General features: G+C 33.9%; 1 protein-coding gene across 5 annotated transcripts in view; it reads left to right on the top strand.

The window, feature by feature from the left end:
- LOC128547061 (secretin receptor-like) overlaps positions 1 to 25,192 on the top strand; it is a 167,827-nt gene extending 142,635 nt beyond the window's left edge. For all 5 annotated transcript variants that reach the window (XM_053518729.1, XM_053518733.1, XM_053518730.1 and 2 more), the window contains exons 4-13: positions 8,215 to 8,348; positions 8,978 to 9,072; positions 10,304 to 10,472; positions 11,849 to 12,005; positions 13,078 to 13,138; positions 14,141 to 14,210; positions 16,917 to 17,008; positions 19,371 to 19,512; positions 20,042 to 20,083; positions 20,599 to 25,192. In XM_053518729.1, the coding sequence (XP_053374704.1) occupies positions 8,215 to 8,348; positions 8,978 to 9,072; positions 10,304 to 10,472; positions 11,849 to 12,005; positions 13,078 to 13,138; positions 14,141 to 14,210; positions 16,917 to 17,008; positions 19,371 to 19,512; positions 20,042 to 20,083; positions 20,599 to 20,931 (1,295 nt within the window). In that variant the 3' untranslated portion in view covers positions 20,932 to 25,192. The remainder of the gene's footprint in view (positions 1 to 8,214; positions 8,349 to 8,977; positions 9,073 to 10,303; positions 10,473 to 11,848; positions 12,006 to 13,077; positions 13,139 to 14,140; positions 14,211 to 16,916; positions 17,009 to 19,370; positions 19,513 to 20,041; positions 20,084 to 20,598) is intronic.
- Positions 25,193 to 27,954: the final 2,762 nt, after the last annotated feature.

The following is a 27,954-nucleotide window of genomic DNA, read 5'->3' as shown; positions in this document are numbered from 1 at the left end:
GCAAAACATTGTTGTTGACTTATTTTCTTTTGATGGAATGACTACTTGGTTACAACAGATTATTACAGCAGATTCTTTGAAGTTGATACCCTTCCAAATACCCAAAGTATCACCATAATTAGGAAGTTAAAAGTCCATTTTGCTCGTTACGGAATTTGCGAAAAATTGGTAAGCGATAATGGTCCGCAGCTGTCATCAGCACTATTTGCCGATTTTGCAAATGAGTGGGGATTTTCGCACCAGACATCAAGCCCTCTTCATCCTGCTAGTCATGGATTAGCAGAAAAAACTGTGTCCGTTGTCAAGCGTTTATTCCAAAAAGCTAAGGAAAGTAAGAAAGACCCTTACATAGCTATACTAGAATATAGAAATACTCCATTAGATTGTGGGTATTCCCCTTGTCAGTTGTTGATGGGAAGGAGAACAAGATCTATCCTACCTATAACAAATAAACAACTTGAACCGAAAACAATCAACCCAGAAGAAGTTCGTAATAAAATACAAAAGGCCAAAAAGAAGCAAAAAGGTTATTATGACAGACAAACAAAGCCCTTAGCCCCACTTCTAATAAATGAGTATGTACGAGTTCAAATGGGAAAAATCTGGAAACCCGCCAAGGTTATTGAGAAGCACGATGACCACTCTTACTCAGTACAAACTCAAGATGGAGCTATTTACCGCCGTAATAGGCGAGTATTGAATAAGACCAAGGAAAGATTTCCAGATATTACAGAATTCGCGCCAAATATTTAAGCTGGAACTTCAAAATTTTCCACTGAGATAAATAACCCTTGTGGAACCTCCACAGAAAATGCTGACCATTCAAATGTTCCCAGCCTACCTAGGCTACATTCCCAGACCCCTTATGTAACACGATCAGGTAGAGAGATAAAACCGAACAGACAGTATGCTAACGAGAATTGGATTACTGATAGCAAATAGATGGAATGTGCATAAGAACAATTTAAAGTATGAAGATACATAAACAGTTTAATTACACAGTTAATTCATTGATTATCAGTACATCGATCTATCAGGAACTGTTAAATAGTGTTTTATTTGTATACTTCTAATATTATTTTATATCTATGCTATATTCAGATGCTGGTCTAAACTAAAATATAAAATTTGATTAATTGTCTTTAATTTCAAAAAGAAGGAAATGTAACAATTGGTAAACTTCTATTTCTAAATTTAACCTGTGAACCTTGACCTTAAGTTATCAGAATATTTCCATGAATGCATCACTGACCAGCTCTGCAATATATACATATAATTCCCGCCATAAAGGCAGTTCTTAGATAAAACTTGAATAGCTCACATCTGTGTCTTTCTTGTTTATTACCTCACGTTAGTGAAATCCCGGAATGAAAATAATACAAAAACATTACAATATGTATCAGTGAGAAGTTTGAGAAAGAGAAATAACAGTGATGTAAAGCTAAAATTATAAAGGTAGTTCGGGTTAAGTTAAACATATTTGAACTTATTGTGCTCAGAAATAATTGGTAAAATAACCTTGTTACCTGGAAACTGATACGTAATCCTTTAAATTTTCTCTCTATATTTGCTGTCTTTATGCATAGAAATACGCGAAAACGATTAAGGCCAAGCCGACAAGAATTAACAATATTTTAAGTGGTATGTTATTAAACTGATTGAACAAATATCTCACTTAATCTACCAAATATTGACAGAAACGACAACAAAATTATAATGTCTTTTTAACTGAACAGAAATACACGTAAACTATGCAAATGCATTGTGTTTCAAATAACATTATTACGGTTGAAATATTAACAAATCATTGTTTTGCCAAATTTTAGTACATTTCAACGTATCATGTTTTAAACAAAGTCCAACCGACCTAAAAGTGAAAATAATAATTATATCATTTAATATTAAAAAATAATCTTTGGCAACATAACCATAAACATTTTGCAAATTATTAGTTATTTGCATGTTTAAAACTTTAATCTTTACAAGGACAGATAACGCATACTTGAGAGATTTAACATACTTCCAAAAATAGTCCTTTATTAAAGTGATAAAGAATGTGCCAGTACAACAGGACACAAGCAATTTTTATACGATCAGTATCTTCTGTGAAATGTAATCCAAAATATTCGTTAGGATACGCGTTAATTGAACTGTTACATTCAATTTGCATAATTTTGTGTAAAAAAATATTACCAATTTGAGTTGAGGATGTACTTTATGGCAGCTATACAAGGACACGCACACGCGAACGCACACGCACAAACATTCACTCTAGTTACTCTACACATTTATTACAGTTTAGGTTCTTAAGCATTAATGCACGTATTTCGATCAGTTCAGTTAATTTGCGACCAAGATCAAGAGAACAAACCTTGAAACATCAGTTAGTTATTATGAAACTGATCAATCTTAGCGAAAGGCACTTTTAATTTAAGTTCAGTTTCCAAATTTAAAATATTTTCTGTCGTATAAACAAATTCCTCTGTTGTAGGGTGTTTCTTAGCTGAAGAAATATAAATAGTCATACCCGTATATTCTATTGAAGGAATGACGTTTTGAATTTTGCCATGAATGTTAAATACGTTTTCTTCGACATATGTTTGCTAGAATGTGTACATGAAACATTAATGTGCAATGTGAATTAAATACATTTCTAAGGTGACTTTCATTCCTCAATTCCAGTAATACTACACACTGCGTTCTTGTTTGTTTACCCTGCCATGTGCACACGGCCGTGTCATCTAGACCGGACGCCCATTAGGGAAGTTCATCCGAGTGTTTCTGTAGTAATGACGAAAGCATAAAATATGCGGAGTGTCGCTGCGATATGAAATATTGAGATTATGTGACTGGGGCACGATAGAAGATATATTACAACTTGCTGAATATGCATAGTTCCCATTTACCTTACACTGCGCATTTTAGGTGAGAAATCCGCGATTGAAATGGGATAGTACATTTTTCCGTTCATGACCATGGTTCTTACAGTATACCTTCGGGTATGATATAACATGTACAGTGGCATTTTCTTTCTGGTCTGCTGCCAATGGTGCGTGTGAAGTATTCATATAAGACAAGATTTACTTTAATGCACTGGTACAGTTCCGCAGGAAAATAGAGTATCATAAATATCGAAATGTTCTAACACAAGCATTATTGAAAACTGTGACACCGTTTGTTTACTATGTAATTCATCTGTCTTGTAACAAAGAGCATGCATCAAAAGTTGTATCTGAAGATTTACTATGAATCTTAATTACGTGTTCTGTTTACATGTATTGTCATGCGATGCATTTATTTCAACAAAAACAACTCTTCTGTAATAATATATAGGATAAAAATACAACCCATATAATTGACTGTTTGTCATCGGGCTCATTTGTTTATTTGAATCATAATTCATAATAAATCGTGAAAGGATGAAAATAGTTGCATGGATTGCCAATCGATTACTAGACTGTTATCTCTATTTTGGTTGATTTCATTATTGTCATGTTACACACGTTAAAGAGTTAAAGAACCAGACTGTCTATTCGCAAAGAGCTAGGCTAAGTTAGCCGGACAAGTCTGTATCTAAAAAAAAGGATTTCTCTCTATCTGTTCTGGGGGCTTTATTTCACTCTGTCCCTCTGGTCAGATCGCTCTGTATCGGTACTAGTAGAGGATGAATTTCGCGCCCTGTGTGGCTGCGTTTGCTATATGTAAAGTGCCTTTGAACGTGTTTATCATGAAAAGGGCGCTATATAAATCTGGTATGATAATGATAAAGCATAGCCAACGGAAGGTCATTAAGCTGGTAGAATCTATTCCTGTCTTAATTATTATACAGAATGTATAACGTGTTGGGATTTATGTGAATGGCTTTAAGTTAGCAATATTCATATTAGGTCATGTTTATCATGCATAATATCCAATATGTACGTGTAACACGATTGCCTTACAAGTAATAGCTCTGTATGAGCGTGTTGATTGATACAGTTAAGAATCTCTAGAAAAGAAAAACATATCTTTGTAAATCTTAATTTCAACTCCTCTACTATAACAATTTATTTCCAACAACGTCAAATAAAAAACAATTGTTTGAATCTGTAACACATTCATCAAAGATATTTAGGGATAATTCTCATGCAGACATACAGAATTCCGTGCCAGATGAGATACCTTGTTTACCTTATCATCATGACGGAGATATATGGCTGGCAAATAAATTGATATTTTTGGTATCCGCAAGGCAACTATGTATCAATCATTTAGGAGTCTTCCCGTATGTCCGAATTATTGGGCTGTATCACGTCTCGTACTCTTACACTGAATGAATATCATTTAAAACTCATGAAATATCTGAAAGAGAACATGGAAAACATGATTCTCTGAAAATCAGAAGAACATTTTGGATATGTTCACAGAAACTTTTATTTTGCGCTGAATCATCAAGTACAATGTACGTTTGACACGAAATTCGAATTTACAGACTTTAAAGGACGGGAAAGATAATAGATATCAACAATGTAAGTTTTATGTAAGCAAAACAGTTAACACTTGGAAAACGTTGTTTTTAAAAATGTTCGTTTCAAAACTTTATTTCCTCGGGGTCAGATTGCAAATAATCGCTACTTTTATTTCTTATTTCTATCTTTCTGGAAGCTCTCATTAGGTCTTACAAACACCTTTCTTACAGGTGTAGATAAGTTTGAATGACATATTCACTTAAATTGTATAATACCCTAGCTTTTTAGACTACACCGCTTGGTTGTTCAACGTACTCGATGCAAAGCATCGGTACACGGGAAGCCCTCTTCCTTTGAAGTACGAATACTGGCATCTGGTTGTAGTGGAAAACACTAATCTGGACATTATTTTACTGTAAAGCATGTAAACTCAAGACCACATGGCCACCCAGCTGACTGCGCAAAATCTTCTTTAAGACTTGGATTTATATTTTTGGGACCAGAAGTTAATCATTTTCAAAACTATTTACTTGCATTATTCAAGAAATTTTAATGCGATAAAAGATTCGAATTCTGTGGAATACGAATAAGACACTTCCTTTTCGTCGTGACATAAACTCAAAACGAAAAATACCCACAGTATTGATGGCATTCCTTGGTACTCGATGTGTTTAAACAGGTTGTATATATAGTTAGGTAAGTCATGATCATATTCTTTTATAGTTCGACTGGTCGTTTCATTTAGAACGCAGCTGCTTTATTTACTTTGCAGCTGTAGACTAGAGACTAGGTATATATATATATATATATATATATAGTAGAAAGAATTTATCCCAACTAAATCACTACCACAAGACTAATTACGACAAAGCGCGTAGCAATATAAAACTAACACGCACATGCCACAGCAAGTCCACTAACCCAATAAGATTAGTTTCGACGCTGCTTTATATACGAGCCCGAATTGTACTATACGTTCGTACTGGTTCAACATTTGCATATAGTACTCAAATATCTGTTTTCATGTCTCACAATTCAGTAGTGACATTTTAGTCTTTTAACTGATTGGGACCAGAGAAACTATATTTTCTCTCTCTGAAAGTGAACTGGATCTTGAGAATGCACTGAATATATAGAGATAGTTTGCATTAAGGGATATAATTAAATTTAGAACAGTTGACTTTCCCATACATGAGATTCGCTAGGATACAAGTTCGCATTACAAATTATTATATAGTAGAGAGAATTTATACTAACTAAATCACCACCACAATATACCAGACCAATTACGACAAAGCGCCTAGCAATACAAACGAACACGCACATGCCAAAGCAAGTCCACTAACCCGATAAGATTAGTTTCGATGCTGCTTTATGTACGAGCCCGAATTGTATATATATATATATATATATATATTTGATGAAGATCAATATGTGACAGAGAGATGATGACGACAAAGCTGCGAGTCGTCAGCGATAGTGACCTCCCATACCACTGACAAAACGTTGTTTTCGCAAATGCATTGTCTGGCATTTGTCTAAATCCATGACTTTATATTCTAGACACAAAGTGTTAGCGCATATCTCTATTAAACACTGAGTCGACGACCAAAACAAACCAAATATTTTAGTGATATTTATATTGTGGCGTTATTGGCGTACCACTTACATTTCGGGTGAGTATTCAGACGATTTAACAAATCGTAGCTAGCTTGGAAACATAATTACTTAGGCAAGTAATGTTTTAGCGAAAATAGGAAGACAAAATTGGGTCGGATTACGTCACACGAAGTTGCCGTCGGGACTATTAGCACAAAGAACATATAACGTTGAGGTATCAACTAACTCACCTTCATTATGTAATAGTTTCTTTTATTTTAATCATATGCGAAGAAATGGGAACATTTTCCGGGTATTAATTAAGCATCCCTCGTATATGTAGGCGTATGAATACAGATACGTAAACCGTGACTTTAAAGGTGGTCAATCACATTTAAGCAAAATTTAGTGACATTTTTTACTTTTTGTATATTCTGTTAGAGATTTATTTAAGAAACAAAAATACCCATTACTTAGAGTTAGATCCCTGTTAGAAATGTATACTTTATTGATTTTCATAAAAATTTGTAATTACTCCCCTTTAATATGAAAATATTTAAAATGCTTGGTATTTCTTTTTATTTCCATATAATTCCGAGTTTTACATTCGCATTGGATAGATATACCAAATATTTAACAATCTGAATGAAAAGGTGGGTTTTAAATTGCATGTAGCTTCTGAATTTCATTTTTTTTCCATTCTATCTTGGTTGCAAAGATAGGCAAAGGGAGGTAATAATAATTTTTCAAACTTGCATTTCTAATGAATTCAATCTATATATGTAATTGTTAATGCAATTATTTTACGAATATAATACAATATATCGGTTAGTTATACATTTTCTTAGGTAAAGTATGTTTATCACATTTATACTTATGATAAAATAACTCTATCTTGGTTGGGCAACCAGGATAGGAAAATGAAATTTTAAAAATACCTCCAGTGAAAACCTAACTTGTATTAAGCGCTAACTGAACAAAAATGAGTGTAAATGATCAGATGTTAAAGTTTAAAACAAATCCGTTACTTAGCCAAAATCTGATTATCCACCTTTAAATGCATAATGTCACTTAGCTGCTGACAAAACAGGAAATGACTTTTGTTCAATTTTTCAAAGAAAAAAGTAGGGCTTACGCTATAATTTACACATTTTATGACCAGATTATATATAATATATTAATACACTTTGGTTTTAAGTTATACACAATTGGACACAGCAAGACATACACAAGTATTGAAATAGAAGTTGCTAAAATATCCGGTCTCTAAATACTAATAAAGCATGCTTTTTTTCTTTTTTCACTAAATCATAGCCAAACACGTCTGCAATCGAAACATTTAAACTCCTTTGTCTGTTTGGCACATGCAAACATTTATCTGTCAGAACGTTTGATTTGAGACGGTGGGTTAGATTTATAACGTATTAATCAGTGATATAAGTGAGGAATGTTATTCACGTGAATACCAGACTTGTTTACGTTTTCATTGCTTATGTACGGACGTTCATCCAGCTTATATACACATGTTTTTGGATTTTACCAAGCTTTTTCGTACACGACCCGATTTGTTCGACAATTAAACCATTGGAAAGAAGACTAAATATGACGTTATTATGTAACTTAATCAATCTCTTTTTGTACGTCACTATTATTACGTCATAACGTGAACAGTCATAGCGACACAAAACCGGCAAATAGTTGGTGGATGTCATCAAGGAAATCCTTGATACTGTGTATTAAGAGAAATAATATCACTCAAACAGTGATCTTCTCTTGAATAGCCTTAATTCAATGGTGTTATAGGTGCCCAGAAAAATAATGCAAAGCATATCACAAAGAAGTTTCGTTCTTCACTGAATAATACATTTGTAGCACATTAATAAATCGTTATTACATACAGCTACCCTGTTTTAGGTAGATGATTGGCAAAAAAGTTACAGTACAACACAGCTTAGTCTATAATTGTTTAATATGTGGTTTAAATGTGCAACATTAGGATAATTATGTTCATGCTAAAGGTTCAATAACGTATTTACTTAGGATACAAAATATCTGGATATAGAATCGTCGCCTTCTCCACAAGCTTAATTTCAATAATCATATGTAGTATGACCGTATATCTCTTTATATTAAGTGAAAAAAGCACTAATAGATTGTACATTTTCAGGTTTTGCGACACGAGAATGCCTTCCAAACGGTACATGGAAATCAAACTATGAGGAGACCAACAGTACTGATGGATGGACCAATTACACGGACTGCCTAGTTGGCCATAAACCTGAGCCATCGAAAGATTTGTTTGTACGTGGTATAGGTATTATTTCTTATGTTTGTGGATTGTGTATAATGTTTCAACTTTACATTTAAGAGATTGAACTTTAATATGAAAAACTTCTTGAGTTGGCTGCTTACTAATAACAAATCAAAACAGGTCTTATTTTAGACAATTTAATGCATTGGGGGCAGTTCATTAGAAGCTATAAATATAATTTAAATGTAATCATTTTAGATAAAATATATAAGATTGCAGTTTCTCCCATGTAAATGGTTTTGGTATATAATTCATTAAATCCACATTTAGAATAAGGCAGTGGCATTTATTTAATTGACTTGCGTAGGACACAATTTATTACTTGAGAATAGAAAACTATGCACACTGCCTGAAAATGGTAGGACACAATTTATTACTTGAGAATAGAAAACTATGCACACTGCCTGAAAATGGAAAGTCGATAGCCTTTCCGATCTGGTATTCAGGCATGCTTATGAAATAAACTTGTTAATTGAATATGTTAAGATTTGAACGTTCGAAACATTTTCCAATGAATTTCATTTAAGATAAAGTTCTACATTTAAATTAAATATAGTTAGCAAAATACACAAGAAGGTGTCTTTTGAAATTAAGTTGTTGTGAATACATTTTATTTTAGCATCATTTACCTCGAATACAATTGATGTCAGAGATAGGATATGGAGTGTCGCTGGTCTCTCTCATTGCTGCTGTAACAATAATGATAGCATCCAAGTAAGTCTGAAAATAACTATAACGGTCTATCTAAATAAACAGTTGTAACGTCATTTTTTCATGTTTGCTGTCAAGGTTATATGTAATATTGTTAGCCGGGATACACATACCCAATTTCAACACAGCTTGATTCATAGTGCAAATGATTTTCATGTATTGACTAGACTACGACCCATTTTAGATATGAAATACACAGTTGAGAATTAGTTTTTCAGCTGTTTTTGTGTCCTGTTAAGATATAGTTTTTGCGTCTTGTTAAGATATTGTTTTTCTTTTACTTCTTTTCATGACATACATTTAACAAATATCTCGTTCGATATTCCAGACCATCATGTTAAAGTCTAGTAGTGCTTTCCATCGCTTCAAGTATTAAAATGACTAAGTGATTCGTTGTCTAATTGGACGTTTACATTAACTAACAATTTACAACATGTTGCATTCTTACATAATTTTTCATGTACGTATACAAAAGTTCTTGTACGATTTATCATAAACAGTATCAGTTCCAATGGTGACAGTTTGATAATGATTGTTACTATAATTAGATTGCTTGTACAGATACGTCATTGTTATCATCGTCATACGATTGACAGCAGATGATCAGTGTAATTTTGAAGGCACTTAAGATATTAGGTTATTTTAGCATTCAGTAAATAGGCAACAAGTTACAGACTTTCGTCTACAGTTATTAGTGAGTGTATTTATTCAAATGACGTTGGACAAGGGGTGGGGGGGGGGGTTAAAATGATTTATTGTTTATATATAAGCAATGGGTCGTAGACAGCAGTGAAGGCATTCGCGTGTCGCACAAAATGATTAAGTTATTGTCATTTTTGGGTTTCCCTTTAGAGTGAAAAAAAACGTTATTGTCTACGGCAAAGACTTTCCTAAAATGTATAAGTTAACATACTTTCCAAATACGATAAAAAGGTGAAATCCATTAAATTATGGTTGTTGATAACTAAAATTTCACAAAATTCAAAGTTAAATGCTAACTTTCATTTTATTACCTAACACAAACAGAGTAACATTAAACGTCTTTGTATTTTGTAGAACATGTAAAACACGTGTAATATGATGGATGTAAGCATATCCTTATATTATACTTGTTCAACGAAGTGGCAGAGCTTCTACACTAAGACTCATTCTGTTAAAATTTCATTTATTTTTCAGACATAGTCTATGTACATCGTTAATAGATAGTTTAAATAGATTTGTCTTTTCTTTGCAGACGGTTACGCTGTAAAAGCAATGTGCTTCACATTAACCTGTTCCTTGCGTTCATCATCCGAGCGTCTGTATCATTCTTTAAAACCTTGATTTTTGTTGACGATGTTGGTTTAGAGAAGGACATTATACGTAATCCTGGCGGGACAATTGAATTTAGACCAGAAGGACTGGTAAATACATGTGGTTTAATATCCGTTTAGTCAAATATCTAAATTGTGTTCTTGTTAAAATATATTTAAAAATCTTTATGTTTTCTGACAAAAATAATTAAACTCAATGTTATTTTGGCAACTTGTTGTGAAATACTAATTTTATTTTTTGAATGGTGAACCTTTAACATGTACATGTATCAAAATATCCATTTAAAATCAAGTGCAAATATATGGATAAAAATAACTAAAAATCAGTTTGAAACTAATGAGTAATTCAAAACATACTATGATGATGAAATATCATATGATGTTATCTAGAGCTGATTTCATATTACCTTTTTTATTTGGCAAAGGACTGTCGTGTTGGCCGAAGCTGCTAGGCCTTGAAAAAGTGATATCAACTGAAGGCAAAGCCTGAGGTTGAAACCACTTTCACAGTTTGATAAATCCTCCTATTGACCAAGGTCGTAAGGTCAAATAAGATTTTATTATAAATCAAACAACCGGAAGATTACGTAAGTTCCAAACACCAAAGAGTGTTTTCGTCTTAACTTGTAATCGACATTACATTGTTATGACGCCATTGCTGGAAATCAGTACGTGTTACAGTTCCGCCTGCGTGTCAATACGAAATGTTATCATTATTTATGTGACTGTGTTAAGTGCAAAAAGACTGTTAACTTAGACTTAACCTTGAGCCTGCTGGTGGCAAGTAATTCTGACTTCTGCTTGAAAATACCCAACAAATAGTTACCTGCTTTGTACAGTTTTCTTTTCCATGAAAAATTAATGGTGACATACAGGTAATGTGTTATTTGATAACACACAGTTTCAGTCTTCCTAGTTTATTAGGGAAATAAATCGGGTCGTTTTTGGAAGTTCATGTAAATACATAAAAGTTTAAGTGAGTGAATGAGTTGGTTTTTACGGCGAATCGACATAAACGTTTGAAATTGGTTGGAAGAATATATCAATATGACGTCATATTTTTGACAAAATCCTGATGTATGCATAAGGCAAAGCTTTTAGTCAGGTATATTAACCAGTCAAACAAAAGAGTCTGATTTTGGCTAGGCAAAATATTGCCAACTTCATCAACGGATAACTTCGGCAATTACTGAATTATTAAAATAAAAATTACATAGTTAATTTACATTCTGATGCCTTCATGACGTTACATCTTACAAGTAAGGGCCTTATGTAGTTCAGTTAACAACTTAACCCCAATTAAAGTGCATGAAAATTAAAGAAAATGTTACATGCTTTTAGGATTATAGCACAACATATATTTGCGCCACACGTAATAATATCGAGAATGCATCTCACTCGATGAAATAAAGCAACTATACAGGTTTTTAAAACAAGAAATTGTCATACCTCTCTGTTTCTTTCAGCACTGGGAATGTAAGCTGATAATGTGTATTTTTGTGTATACTGTGGCAGCCAGTATGATGTGGATACTGATGGAAGGACTGTATTTGCACATGCTTGTTTATAAAACAATGTTCACTAAGCAGCATGGAACGAGACTATACATCTTAGTAGGATGGTGTAAGTTTATCGTAGTTTCTTTTGTTTGGTATATTTCGTCATGCGCTATTTTTATCAGTTTTTCAATTAAGCTCAGTGTTAGGTTTGACCTAACCTTAAACCATAGTGACTGCAAACAACGCAAGTTCACGTATTTTTGATATTTACAGTTTTTACTCACTGCTAAATACATTATGCACTGTTTTCTCTTACGAGTTCAACTAGGGTTTGTGTAAGGGTGGAATGCCCCAAACGCCTTTACATCTCCCTCCGACCATACCCTCCTACCCGCAAGTTCCCTTCGCATAGGATTAATGATAGTTCCATGTTGATGCTCATATTTTCAACATATTTTGTCAGTTTCATTTTATATGTTGTGTGTATTCTTTTAAATGTTGGTGTTGTTAATTCTATTATCCCTCTTTATTACGTCCCCGCCTTTTTATACCCCACCCCTTTCCCTCCCCAAACCAACATTTCCACCTGTTTAACTTACCTTTTCCACTTTCTGCTTTTCACCCACATCTTTTATACCATTCATCTAAATAAAATCTACTTGACATAACCTTTCAGCTGTATATATCGGTAACTGTTCGCTTGCTTTGCGTTGTGTTGCTCTGTCTGCATTTGCTATGCTGAAGTGCTTCCATGGAGTCGACGTTTTTTCCTCTTAGTGGAAAAATGCTTTTGTTTATGCCTCAGAAGCTTCAGAAAATGTAGATCGGGGCTTCCGTGTAAAGGTCACCGACTTCAAATTACTTGGTACTGGCCCCTCACTCATGTGGATTCGAAACCTCGCTTTGAATAAAGAAATATTCATGTGAAGAAGGCATCAAGTTACCTTACGGAAGGTCGGTGGTTCTATCCAGGTGCTCTCGGATGCCTAAAATAATGCCCGGTGGGCACCTGGAGTCATCTTCCACATAAAAAGCTGGAAAATGGCGCCATATGGTCTTAATTTGTTGGTATGATAGTTCACCAAAAATAGATCTCTATTTTCTTTAACTGAACAATAACAGTTACATGTTCTATTTTAACATGTCCGTCACACTATTTGTTGTATTAAGACTGGTATTCGTATTTGCATTTTCAGTGTCACCTTTGGTATATTTAATACCATGGATTATTGTTCGAATATTCAAAGAAAATGAGTTGTAAGTATGTAATAAACATACTCTTATTTCCTTTTTTGTTATTGACATTACTTAAAAAGTAAAGATATAGCGGACATTTGTTTCAATGTAAGATCGAAATAAATTTCACCGCGTGAACATCATGTATAATATTTCGCAACAGTAAAATATGGTGTTAACAAGTGAAATATGACACCACGACGTCGTGAACGTCACGATGTATAAGATGAAATTTCAAAATGTGTCAAATAGTTCTCTCTTAAGTCTCAAGATTTCTGTTATATTTTATTACGGTGTTGCTTGTACCTTTATGTTCTTGTGGATATTTATATTTCAATTATTTTAGTTCAAATTCATTCACATTCAAGTGAAGTTTCTTGCCAGTAAAAAATAAAAATGATATTTTCACTTGTTCAATATATATTCCAACATTTCAATGTTTAGCATAAAATAGATACATGTTAAGGCTTAGGAAAATGGGCTGCCATTGAAGAATAACCGGCTTATTTCCTTTAACATGAATTTTTTCATATGGTAAAGATTAATGAGATAACACGTTGCCTAGCCTAATACAAGTCACACATACGCGCAATAGCTACGTCTACTACGGATAGAACGTATTACCCGTAACGATCCGTACCTGAGCCGTAAGGATTGTACGAATTGATACGGATTATACTTTTAAATACGTCTCAGTACGTATCAATACGATAGATAGGATTACTACGGTTTTATCCGTGGCTAGACGTAGCTTTCCGCGCCGTATGTGTGACTGGGGTATAATAAAATTAGTACCGAGTGACAGTGAACTAATAAACGTGCCGATCACAAAGTTTTTCCTATATTATTGAATGCATAATATGCAATATAGTATGCATTCCTCAGTGACTGTCATTAATTACAGTTAATTAAAGACATTCACCGACCTGAGGAATTTCCAGTTTTTCCATAGTAACTACACGAAAAAGTTAGAAATGTATATACATGTAGTTTACAATTTTCTTATTGTTGAAATATTTCAAGATGCTGGAATCGACAAAGGAAAGACGGGTATTTCTGGATAATCAAAGCACCAATACATTTATCAGTTCTAGTAAGTGTTGTATTTTTATATGTTTCTTTATTCTTTTTTTAGAAGCCTCATTTGGGATTTAGAATGTTTTCATGTTAGGAAGCTATATAGAAGGCTTAAGGAAGGTCGATGGTTCTACTCCGGTGCCCTCCAGTGATGTAATGCCTGGAAGGGCACCTTAAGTCATACCATCAGAAGCTTAAAAGTTGCCATAATATTGACATAATTATATGAGCCGTGCCATGAGAAAACCAAAATAGTGGCTTTGCGACCAGCATGGATCCAGACCAGCCTGCGCATCCGCGCAGTCTGGTCAGGATCCATGCTGTTCGCTAACAGTTTCTCCAATTCCAATAGGCTTTAAAAGCGAACAGCATGGAGCCTGACCAGACTGCGCGGTCTGGATCCATGCTGGTCGCAAAGCCACTATGTTGGTTTTCTCATGGCACGGCTCATATGATTGTGTCTGTATGATTATAAGCTCAATAAAAACAAAATTGAATTTTTATTTATTGACAAAGTTTCTTAAATTCTTATTTCGTTGTAATCATATAATTTTACAGAAATGACACAAATAATGATATAAATTTCCAGTTTAACGGGATTTTGTTTTTAATATTATTTCCAAGAAGATAAAATAGAACATTTCTGTACAAAACTATTTTCACAAGACATTTTTTTCTTCTTACTCATGTATAAATGGCCTACATCATAAATAAAACAACGAAAATATAAAAATCATGGATATCCATGCATTAGAGAAAATTCTCGGATTTTTCACACAAAAAAATAATTCAGATTCTCCATGAACTATAACTGCAAAAAAAAAAAACACTAACAACAATATGCTGCATTGTCGTTTCTTTTCCATCTTCTTACTTGTTAACAGATAATTTTTTACATCGTATTTGCCTTTCCATTAGATATATACCGGCTTTTTAATTTTTAACCAGCTGAAACGTCATTCGATTAATCAGATTGTCCGAGACCGTTCAGTTCTATTAAACTTCATATCATTCAAATATCTTTATTGAAATCGGTTCATGTTTCGTAGTCGTGGAAAGAAAGGAATGTAAAAATCGATGTCTTCTCTTGAGAAAGCGTGTAACAAGTGTACAACCAATTGACAGACCAACGAGTTTTAATTTTCTAACTGAATGAACATTGCAAATGTTTAACACTGATATAGAGAAGTGATATACTATATCAGAATACAATATCCATGTAATATTATAACATGACTACGAAGTTAGCATGATAAGAAATGATATATTTGTCTTAACCTACATGCCTTTTAACAAATGGGAAAATAAAGTTTCTCTCACTTTAAGAATCTAACAATTCGACCTCAGCCTCCATTTAACATGCATTTTTAATCCCCCGCCGTGGCGGAGGGATTATAGGAATGGTCTGCGTCCGTCCATCCGTCCGTCCGTCTTTCCGTCCGTCCTTCCGTCCGTAACAAATTCGTGTCCGGTCCATATCTCCTAAACCCCTTGAAGGCTTTTCACGAAACTTGGACCAAATGATCACCTCATCATGACGATGTGCATAACCAATGAGTCAGCCTTGTCGGTTCAAGGTCAAGGTCACAACTCAAGATCAAAGGTTTGAGCCTGCCATTTTGTGTCCGCTCTATATCTCCTAAACCCCTTGAAGGAATTTTATAAAACTTAGGTCAAATGATCACCCCATCAAGACGATGTGCAGAACCTATGAGTCAGCCATGCCGGCTCAAGGTCAAGGTCACAACTCAAGGTCAAAGGTTTGAGCCTGCCATTTTATGTCCGCTCTATATCTCTTAAACCCCTTGAAGAAATTTTTATAAAACTTGGGTCAAATGATCAACTCATCAAGACGATGTGCAGAACCCATGATTCAGTCATGCTGGCTCAAGGTCAAGGTCACAACTTAGGGTCAAAGGTTTGAGCCTTCCATTTTGTGTCCGCTCTATATCTCCTAAACCCCTTGAAGGATTTTCATCAAGCTTGGGTCAAACGATCACCTCATCAAGGCGATGTGCAGAACTTATGAGTCAGCCATGTCGGCTCAAGGTCAAGGTCACAACTGAAGGTTAAAGGTTTGAGCCTTCCATTTCGTGTCCGCTCTATATCTCCTAAACCCCTTGAAGGAATTTTATAAAACTTGGGTCAAATGATTACTCATCAGAATGATGTGCAGAAATTATGAGTCAACCATGCCAGCTCAAGGTCAAGGTCACAACTAAGGGTCGAAGGTTTGAGCCTTCCATTTGGTGTCCACTCTGTAGATCTCCTAAACCCCTTGAAGGATTTTCATCAAATTTGGGTCAACTGATCACCTCATCAAGAACTCATGAGTCAGCCATGTCAACTTAAGGTCAAGGTCACAACTGAAGGTCAAAGGTTTCAGCTCTGTATCTCCTAAACCCCTTGAAGGATTTTCATGAAACTTGGGTCAAATGATCACCTCATCAAGACGTTGTGCAGAATTCATGAGTCAGTTATGTCAGTTCAAGGTCAAGGTCACAGCTAAAATCAAAGGTTTACCCTTTCACTATCCATAGCAGTGGCGGGGGATTTAGCTGTCTTTCAGACTGCCTTATTTTAAATTGTTTTAGCTTTCATATAGACTGTCATAAAATTAAGTGTACCAAATTGTATGCACTTTCATTTTTTTATGGAAGTACTTGAAGACAATATTTTCTTTGCCAATTACAATATAACTTGTTTTTATCTATCATTACAGATTAACTTCATCTTTTTTATCAATATTATACGAGTTTTGTGTGTGAAGTCAAAAATCAGCAGACATGTAAAAAGTGATGCCCAGCATTTAAGGTAAGAAATAATTTTAGCTTTGTAAATATTCCTTATATGGAGGAGTTGGGTGTCTAAAAATATAAAATTCGGACTACAAACAACTGACATAAAGTCATTTGAAAAGCATTTATGTTATAAAACGACAGTCATTTGACGTCATCTTTCTTTCTTTGTATAGATATTACCTTGTAAGGTGAAACTAAGGTAATCAAATTTTGTAGGTATCAATATAATTCAAGCATTATGTGAGTGTTTCTGTTATAACTTTATTGAAGTTCCACTGTTAATTGTATTTAACAAAATTTTGATGTAAGAACAGACCGATGGTATCACTTTTTCCAAAGTGGCTGCCAACTAATAACATTAATAAGAACAAAATGGTCATATCATTTTTGTTTGCGGTCTGATTTCATATTTCGTCACTAGGTTTTAATGTTTCTTTAACTCTTTCTTAATGGAATAGCGTCAAATTCTTCCATCGTATTTTATAATGGTAAGGAATTAAATACTTCTGTTGGTTTCTACTGTGATTTAATATAATCTTAAAGTGAGATTGTGACATCTGAACAATCTCACAATTGTGATTGTGACATCTGAACAATCTCACAATTGTGATTGTGACATCTGAAGAATTTCACAATTCGACCTCAGCCTCCATTAAACATGCATTTTTAATCCCCCGCCGTGGCGGAGGGATTATAGGAATGGTCTGCGTCCGTCCATCCGTCCGTCCGTCTTTCCGAACAAGCTGAACAAGCCTGTTTTGTCAAATTGTTGTCTCGCAAATTTTCTAGGATTTCAGCAGCGTCAAAATAGAAAACATAAACGTGAAATAGATCTAGTAAATCTCGACGAGCAACTACAAAACTTGTTAGTTTTGTTATTTCTTAATATCATAGACGTAAAAGTAATTTGTCTTCGAGCAGAAATAATGTAATCCACTGCGTAAAGAGTGATTTATGTCTGTATATTTGAACGTTGAGATATTCTGTCATAAAAAGCACAATTAATTTCTTTTCAGACATTTATCTGTTATTTTTCTCATAGTCTATAGCGTAAAAGTTATTATCAGTTTGAATATCTTTTTGTACAATTTGCCAATAAATCTCATGTTTGATATTCACGAGAAACTGAGAGACCAACGTTCATATCTCAATATTCAGTATGAGACGGCTTCATAAATAGGAAAAAACTTTCTGTCTGTACGTTTAATCTGAAGTTTAAAAAAATCAACCTTTAGTATCATTACAGCTAATGTTTTGTCAGTGATGATATTTCTCCTATCAGACAGGATTTATCGGTGTTTTCAATACTTTTTTCTCAAATACCACCTGTCAGCAGCCATTTTAAAAGAAAAGACCGAATGGTAACATTTGAAAATAAAGTACTTTGCACACTATTTCGGTATTTGAGGTTGATGTACACATTTCCTAAATATATGTTCTGTATGTAAATTTGCATAACATTATGTTTCATACCAGATGCCACTTCTTGATTTTAAGAAATAATAAATACGCCCTTAATAAAATATAGGCAAGTGTTCAGATGCGAAATAATTAAAATCGTAAATGCGTAGTACGAGGAGTACGAGTCCGAACGATTGTCTACATCTTCTTCACCGATATAATCTAGGTGCGTGTTCCGCAATAACTGTTCAACTAGGGCCTACATTTTTTCATTCGATCCAAAAGCTTTTACGACTTACATGCCGATTGTAAACTTTTGCAAAAACTAGTTTTGAGGTGTATTTTATAAATTGGTAATCCAACAACTCGCAAAGTATTTGTGAACAGAAATATTATCTTATCAAATCCATTTTGTTATTCAGCATTATGAACTTGTCTTGTGTTTGACGTCACATCGTTATGTTGTTATATTTTATGACGTCACTGCAAAATTTTGCTTAGTTTTGATCAAGGCCTGTTTATGGATCCGCATTTGTCAATACGACGTGTTACAATGATTCTGTGACTACGTTTTTTTCAATAGTTTTACCACTGATTTGCAATAAAATGATTCGTACATATACAAAAGCAAAAGATAAAACAGTAAATGGAAGTAGAATCATGCAGGGGTGTAAAAGTTATTTCATGACAATATGCTTTAAAGTGGTTATAAATAATTTTGATATGGGTTTAGATAAAATTCATGTAATGATTTATGAAACCAGAAATTATTGAACTTGTTGTCGTCTAAACGTTGATTGTGACTGGAACTTCAAGACATTGACCGCACTGTCAATTAGTAATATTATATCGCGGTAATTGTACATGCAGTAATGCACAAAAAAGGTCAAGAGAAAAAGATTTTTACAGTGATATTGATGTTCATTGCCTTTCCTTGTATTGTACTCAGAACACTTTATTTTGTTATTTTGTAGAAAAACAGCCAAGTTTGTTTTGGTGCTCATTCCTCTGTTCGGTGTGATATATATAGCGTTCTCGGCATACCCTACAGGAGTCGTTAGCATGGAAGCTGATATTATCTACCTGTACTGTGAAATGTTTTATAATTCCTTTCAAGTAAGTACTCTCCGGTTATTAACTGGAAACGTATGATATTGGAAATATACCGAGCTGCGGTGGCCTAATGGATAAGGCACCTGCCACGCAATCGAGAGGTCGAAGGTTCGAGCCCTGTCAGAGGCGGGTCTTGTTACTCAAGAGAGACCGGTTGGTGAGCCGCCAGCTAGTTAAATAATGGTTACCGATTGCCTGCCTGCCTGGTGCCTGACATTAAAAAATAGGAAGCGGGAAGTAATGTTGTTCAATGTATGTAGGTGTCTCATAAGCCAAATTCGCTGGCCCTTTCAGTAGGTGTGACACTATTATAAACAAACACTTTACTTTACTTTACTTTATACTCAACAAAAGAAATTAAACAGAGGGTCAAGGACGATGAGACATCTTATTTTTTGCGGTGTTGAACAATTCTAAGAATTATTAATTTTATTGTGTTTTTGTAAATCAAATTACATTAAATTTAATGAGAAAAAAAGTCAGAATCATTCGAAAATTTACTTAATTATTGCATGTATAATTCTATTTCCAGGGTTTTGTACTGGCACTGTTGTTTTGCTTCCTGAACGAAGAGGTAATTCTCTTATCTGTAGTCTATATTTTTGGATTACTTCTAGATGACTTTAGAGGCTTATGCAGTTACAGATCACACTTTGCCTAGTTATAAAATAATATTCTGTCGCTACAATGTTTACACAATCGCCAGAGCGCACCAGTACTTTAAGTATATTGGAAATAACTGAAGTTCCGGTTTCAGATTAACTACAAGTAGTTTGCGCAAAGCAAATATTGTAATTTTCTAATTATATATGAACGTTTCGCATCCTTAAAGGGATATGTATTTTAAATAACTGACCCAAGACGGGATTGTTTAATACTACGTTCTTTCATTGCATATTAAAATACAAGTTAACTGATTTACAGTATAACACCACCTTGTATCGTTCTTAGAACAGGCACGCTATACGCTAGTGCGGTGCAGGAGGGAGGAGTTACATTTCATGAATGAGTGACCATTACAAATACATATTTACTATTTGATCATATTCCATAAATTGATTTAATTAACATATATATTTATATTCATAGGTACAAAATGAAGTTCGGAGATGCTGGTGCAAACGTAGATTTCGTCGTTTTAACACGCATTCTATTTTACTCTCTTCTTGGCGGAAGTCCTCGCGGAGAACATCACGTGACATTACAAGAGACACACGTTTGTCAGAGGGCATATGCCATACGCATGGTAATTGTGTTGATACGTGTAAATTAAAGAAAAAATGCCAGGAGCACGTTACATTTTCACTACAAAGTCATGAAATGACGAATGGAAAGCCCAATGTACCTTCACGGCAAAACGAGGATATTGACTGTATTATGATTGAACCAAAAAGATCAAAACTAAAGGATGATGAAGTTTAAAAAGTACCGGTTCTCCGACATTAATACTGAGTATCAAGGGACATTCTCTCGATACATCAAAATCAAAACTGTAATAAATGTATGGATGTATAAAAAAACTGTATACCTACAGAGCAGGTGAACATTTGGATCTTAGACTACATGTACATGTATTGTGTATGCTTTGTTACAGAACTTAATGCTGAATATTAAGGAAAACGTTACATCAATTCAAGATAGATAGACCATATCCATCTTTTAAGTTTACATATACTGTTATCATCGGACGATAGACATTTTTACTACACAATATTTTAATTCATGAACAAATTTTCTTTAGTACCGAAAACCATTCTGTTTACGAAAAACTCAATTTCAAAACACTACAAAAATATTTATATAAGTATCCATTGCTCATCTTTCACTAAAACAGTTTACTGACTGTATTATGATTGAACCAAAAAGATTAAAAATGAAGGCTGATGAAGTTTAAAAAGTACCGCTTTCAGAATAATTATACTGAGTATCAAAGGACATTCTTATGATACATCAAAATGAAGACTGTAACAAAGATATGGACGATATTTACTTCAAAATGGAGAAATTTCTCATCAAATGTATTTAACGTCACTTAGTCTATATTAATGGTGTATATAGAGCTTTATTCATAACTAATGCCATGCAGTAACAGTTGTTTGTTAAAATACTTCCAGTTTTAGCGGTAGTACACATGTATATTGTTTTTAACACTATTAAGTGCGTACTATTTAAAACCTAATGTTGATTTTCCCAAGAACCTCTTTACACAAGGGAAACAATCTGTTTATACAGTGAAATTGTTGAGTGAACACCGTTAGTCCATCGTATTCCTGTCTATGTTATATCATTGTAATGGAAATGTAAGCTATCTATGTTAAATGCTAAGCAGGATATAAATCTTAGGATAAAAGGATTTTTAAAGCAAAAATGAAATAACTAGAGACCCTCAAGGCTGGAGTTAATATCAGCTGACACCTATATGAGGATCAGATACGCCCGTTATGTTCTAGTTTGCAATATATTCATATTATAGCATCTATGTACGAAATGAATGTATTTATGCATAATAGTCAGTGCACATATATAGAACAGAACAGAACAGACGTTTATTTTTCCTCTAGGGCCACCGGCCCATGCAAACAAATTTACAAAACAACTAAATACACATTCATATAAAAAGTAACAGAAACTGACATATATCATATATAAATAATATATTAAAGTTTCAGCAACTAAACATTAGACTTTCGTTTATCAAAAGCGTAATATAAGAAAGTAGCAATGGACCTTATCAAAGTTTCATTTCTTGTTGACATCAGGATATTAAATTTGTTTTGTGTTGGACTAAAGTAGTACTTTTTAGGTAAATACATCATTCTTAATTCCGAGTAAAATTCACAACAAAGTAAAAAAAATGAAACTTATCTTCTATAATATTCTTATTACATTTTCTACACAATCTATTTTCTCTTCCTATTTTCCTATGTCGACCAGTTTAAATCTCAAGATCGTGAGATCTTATACACAAACCTAACTTTTCTGATGTCTAGTATGTCTAAATACTCTTCATCTTCTTTGAACATCATATAAAATGATAATTTTGTATTTGAACTAACTGATACACGCCATTCTTGTAGGTAAATATCTTTTAATCTATTTATAAATGTTAATAAAAAGTGTTTTTTCTGAATCAACTGAATGGTTTTATCCAAAACCATGTCTTTGCAGATTATCTCTTACAGCAGATACCCAAATTGGTCACTCATATTATCATTATACATCGTTAGATAACACATCCTAACTAATCTACTGTTAGACATTTTAAAGATTTTTAACCAATATTTTATACATCGTTTACATGATTCTATATACAAAGGATATCTTCCACAATCACCAAGTACAGCAGCATTAGATGCATTTTGTCTAGAGCACATAAAACGTTTGCAGGCATTATACTGTACACGCTCAAGTTCTTCAAATTTATTGATACCCCAAACTTCTGCTCCATAAAATAACTGAGGGCATGTCTTAGTGTCAAACAGTTTAAAGAATACTGTTTTCTTTAACTGGCCACAATCATATAAAGACTTTAATATTGATATAAGAACTCTCTTTCCTTTAATACATAATTCATGTACCATACTGCTCATAGAAAGTTGTCTTGTAAATGTTAAGCCAACATAACTAAAAGCATTTACAACCTAACGAATTTTGTTTTTATACATCCATTTTTCATTTTAAGCAAGTGCACCACCATTTTTAAAAACAACAATTTTTGTTTTATTTTCATTTGCTTTAAGTTTATATGTGTCACAGAAATTAGATAAAATATTCAATTGCTTTTGCAAACCAGTAACAATAACCAGTAGGGCAATATCATCTACAAACATCAATGATAAAAGCTGTAACTCAAATGGATGTAACTGAACTCCTCGTACAACTCTTGCATTTCAGACGTGCTGTAATTCATCTAAATAGAAAGAGAAGAGAATCGGACTAGCCAAACATCCTTGTTTTAGTCCAGTTGAACTTATCATATAATCACTTCTTACATTATTACATTTGATACATACTTTTTTATACATACATACTCTGCAGAGCTCTATAGAGGTTACCACTTATACCACACCACTTATACCACCATTTCTAAGTACATTCCAAAGAATGTGTCTATTTATAGTATCAAAACATTTTTGAAAGTCAATGAAGGCAACTAAGACATATTTACTTTTCTTTATATTTTGATATATAATTCAAGAGGCTCCGACGACAGGAACACTACAATGAACAGTTTAACTATACAAATCAATTTCACATTCACTAAAGTGGATATACTCACTCTTTCTTGAGATTAAACATTAATTGTACTAAAACCTGCAGATTTTTTGTTATTACTTTTGCACCTTCACATTCTGTTTGGGTCACTGGACACTCAAACTGAAAATTCCGCAAAAACGAACTGGTACAAGTGCGAGAAAAGTCCTGTGGTGCCCCGTACTTGGATTCAGTGTTGTTATATTTTCTTTCCTTTGGGATAATGGAGTCCATTCAATAGATGTGTAATAGAGTTCCAGTTAAGCCGGTGCTAGGGGGCGTAAGAGATGTTGCACATTTTATTACCTCTCATGAACAGACTCAATCAAACGAGTCTGCTATTATTCTTTCTTGGTTGCATTCTATGTAGGGATCTTTTTACAGACTTTATCTACTAATATTACATAATTTTGAGAATTTTCAGGGAAGAGTAGGGCAGATATATTACACATACATAGCACTTCACTCCATGTCATTTTCATTCTGTTCAGTTAGTCGTTCATATGATACAGATGACTATAATATCGGTTTCATAATACTAAAGTTTGAGATAAAACTACCCAACAACTTTTGAATGCTACACCAACATACACACTAAAAAGTACAAACACAATTTCCGTTATTGGTAAAAAATTCATCATTGCATCTTGTGTGCAAATACTTTGATATTTATGTTAACCACAACTATCCCCAAATGCTCATATAAGCTATAGTATTTAGATAATTGAATACAACTCTTGATTGATTGATAAATGGACTTTATCAAGCCATAAAGTTACAGAATCTTAATATTACACATGAATGGTATAAAAGTAACATATAAAACAATTTTTGAAATATCTGGGGTGTTCAACCGATAGATGGGCTTTATTTAAGCCATAAAGTTACAGAATCTAAATATTACACATGAATGGTATAAAACTAACATATAAAAAAACAATTTTTGAAATATCTGGGGGTGTTCAACCGCCATGACGTGGCGGGGTTTGCCTTATGCAAAGACGACACAACCGCCACGTATCATTATCCTGTTAAATCTGATCAAATATGGTGATCTTTTGTGTGACAGCATGGTCTTTGTCACACGTGCACGTGCAGCTCATGTTATAATTCATGTAAATACAGAATCCATGGCATGTCAAAAAGCATCAAATGTTGATGAATGTAGAAGTCGATTACAAACTCACCATTTTCTCACGGTTAACCTTTTTTCAAAACAATCAGCGCATTTTAGCTCGACTATTAAAAGAATAGTGAGAGCTATTCTACACATCCGTGCGTCGGCGTTGGCCATTGGCATCACGCCGTGATCAAAGTTTTGCCTTCAAGTTCATACGTTAGTAACCATTTCATGTATAGGATTAATACTTCACACAAGGCTTCTTTATCATCAAACCTGTTGTTTGAATTCAATACATATTGTAACATTGTTTTTACTTACGTTTTGCGTGCAACTAAATACCAGCCTGTATAAGCATATGTATGGGATAACACTTCGTCTCCCAGCCATCAAAGTTACTGAAATAACTAAGTTAGATAACTCTTGTTTGAAATTAATACAACTATGGCGGTAATTCGGTAAAAGTTTTGCATGCAACAATCTGATTAAAAGCATCTGCAATTAAAGCTATGCATTGGACCTGACAACGGGCTATTGAGACACACCTTCACCAATCAGATCATTGCTTTTGAACATTTTTAAAATGTGAAAGTAGAAGTTTTAAAAAAATCAATATTTTACCTGGGATTCCAGTTTTCGATATATGTGAATATCACGTACGGGTTTATAAATCTAATAAGAAAGCTTACAGGAACAGGTGACAATTAGTTGTTTTTCTTATTTTTCCATTCAAAATTGAAAGCGTTTGTAAGGGGTACCGGTAGTAAACCTTAATTATAAATCTTTATATTTACCCATCGATAAGTACGTGTTCCTCTGTGGTGTACTAGTGAAGAAGGCAGGAAAGTATTTATTGCCGCGGCAGCCCGGGTTCGATTACCGACTCGGGCGTGATTTTCTCTTGATTTCACCTTGTTAAAAGATAGTTTAGAAACAAAATCTCATGATCTTATGTTCATAATATAATGAAACTTTCATTCTGAAAAAAATTGTAGCCAAAATCTGAGTCCACTCCCTTTAAGCCTTGTTGAAACGACGAGCCGACTGATTGGTTCAAATAAAATAGATTGGTGGGAATAAAAATAGCAATATTGGAAATCCGGTTATACAGAAGATGAATTTGAATGGGCTGTCATCAGATCTACCTTTTAAGAAGACCGAGAACTTTAGTCTGATTGTGCGTGCAACAAACTATTAAGCTGAAACTTCACACAATACTTATACGACAGCCATGAAAAACGCTGAAAGAACTAAGATAAAAATAAGGTCGTGAAACTGATTACCCAACTGTATCTCGGTGGCAATTAAAACTTCAGAAAGGAACGTCCCTCTCTTCAAATTGGCATTTACCTACCCAAGTTAAAGAACTCTCGCTTGAACTTTATTCAAATTATGGTCATTATTTGACTTAGAAACTATATTTGAAGTTTCGAATGTAAGTTGTTAATAATGATAATAAATAATTTGTATTAATTTGTATTGAAATAACACAGTTTCGTTTCGTATTGTCCAGTTATGATCCTTGTTTAACTTAGAAGTTTTCGAATACTTATGGACAATTGTTTTTATTAAAATCGTTATCGAATTCATTCATATCCAAAACAGGCGTTTTTTAAACGTTTGAACCGGAAAAAAGCAATAAACATTTATTTCGAAATGATGGAGTCGCAGGAAGTTCACAAGGGACACAGTGATATTATAGCAAACCATGTATGGAATCAACGCGTCTGCGTTTTAGTCACGTAACTGCGCACACGAAAGCGTTTTGACAGAGTAAAAAGCTTTTTTTCTTATTGAACATCTTAGTCAATTTATCAATCAAAGAGATAATCAGTATTCCTTACCAACGATAAGAAATTCTGTATATCCCAATGTAATTAATCCGATTATGAGTATCATGGCGGTAGTTATATTAATTAAAACAGTGGGCTCCACGTGTACATTTGACAAAGGTTCACAAAAATGGATCTTCATTTTTACTTTTCTTAATTGTATTTTCAGAGCATGACGCTAGATGTTAAAAATCTAAGGCGATGATCCATAAGGAAAACCAATGTTCGAAGAATGCTCCACCCTAAAAACATTGACCCAAAATCATTGTACATGATAAACATTATATAAGATACATTGAAAAAGTAACCCGTATAGACACTGAGGACGAACCAAAACATTTGAGCGTCAATTTGGAACACTAGGGAACTCTTAAAGGAAATCTCTTTACTGTCGTGGAAAGTCCACAAACAATGTAAAACCAATATGTCTGTTACATGTGCATTACTTCTCTTTAGCTTCGAAATATAAAATCTACCCTGGTTGAAAAGAAGAGACAGTAACAATCATTTTGCAATATAATACCATATTGTACTAAGCAATGCTTTCGTACTGGTTAAGCAGACCTCTTTTATCAGTTTGACAACTTTCTATGACTGCTTCTAATTGTCGACGATGATCATTTGATGATGTCATGTCATGTGTCGATATAGTTGTAAATGAAACTCATATCATCATGAAAAAGGATGGCCCATATACAGATTAGTGATATCCTGTGATACGGAGATTGCAAATGTCATTACATGAGAAAGAACATGCATTTAACATTTAAAATATACTAGAGTCCATACATTTTCACGAATGTCGTCTTCTTTTAAGGCTAACCTAGCTGGAGTAATATCACCGTTTTTCAACAGTAGTTCAGTTATGGAACGGCGGGCAGTTGATTCAAGCATTGTTCCTTGATTCTGTACCAGAACTAATCTGTTTTTCGCAAGTAACTGCCAACTTCTCCTCATGTATCACAGGTGGAGTACTTATGATTTCAGACACAATGTCTTTTATTATTCGTCACTGAGAACATATGCCTCGCCTGGGGATCGCACTCTGTAGAACTGCGCACTTCCTGATTAAGCTAAACGGATGGACGCGGAATAAGAAGCACTGTATTTGCACACGGAAAGCATATCCAGCAACAGTGTGAATACATTGCAAAACATAATTACGTAGGATTAGCTCTTCATATTGACGGTCAGGATGTTACAATAAATCCCTGCAGTATGACACAATCAGCAGTGAAA

Source organism: Mercenaria mercenaria, chromosome 11 (genome assembly GCF_021730395.1).
Source record: "Mercenaria mercenaria strain notata chromosome 11, MADL_Memer_1, whole genome shotgun sequence".
NCBI lineage: Eukaryota > Metazoa > Mollusca > Bivalvia > Venerida > Veneridae > Mercenaria > Mercenaria mercenaria.
Note: the sequence above shows the minus strand (reverse complement) of the source record. Positions and strands in the feature narration are given on the sequence as shown.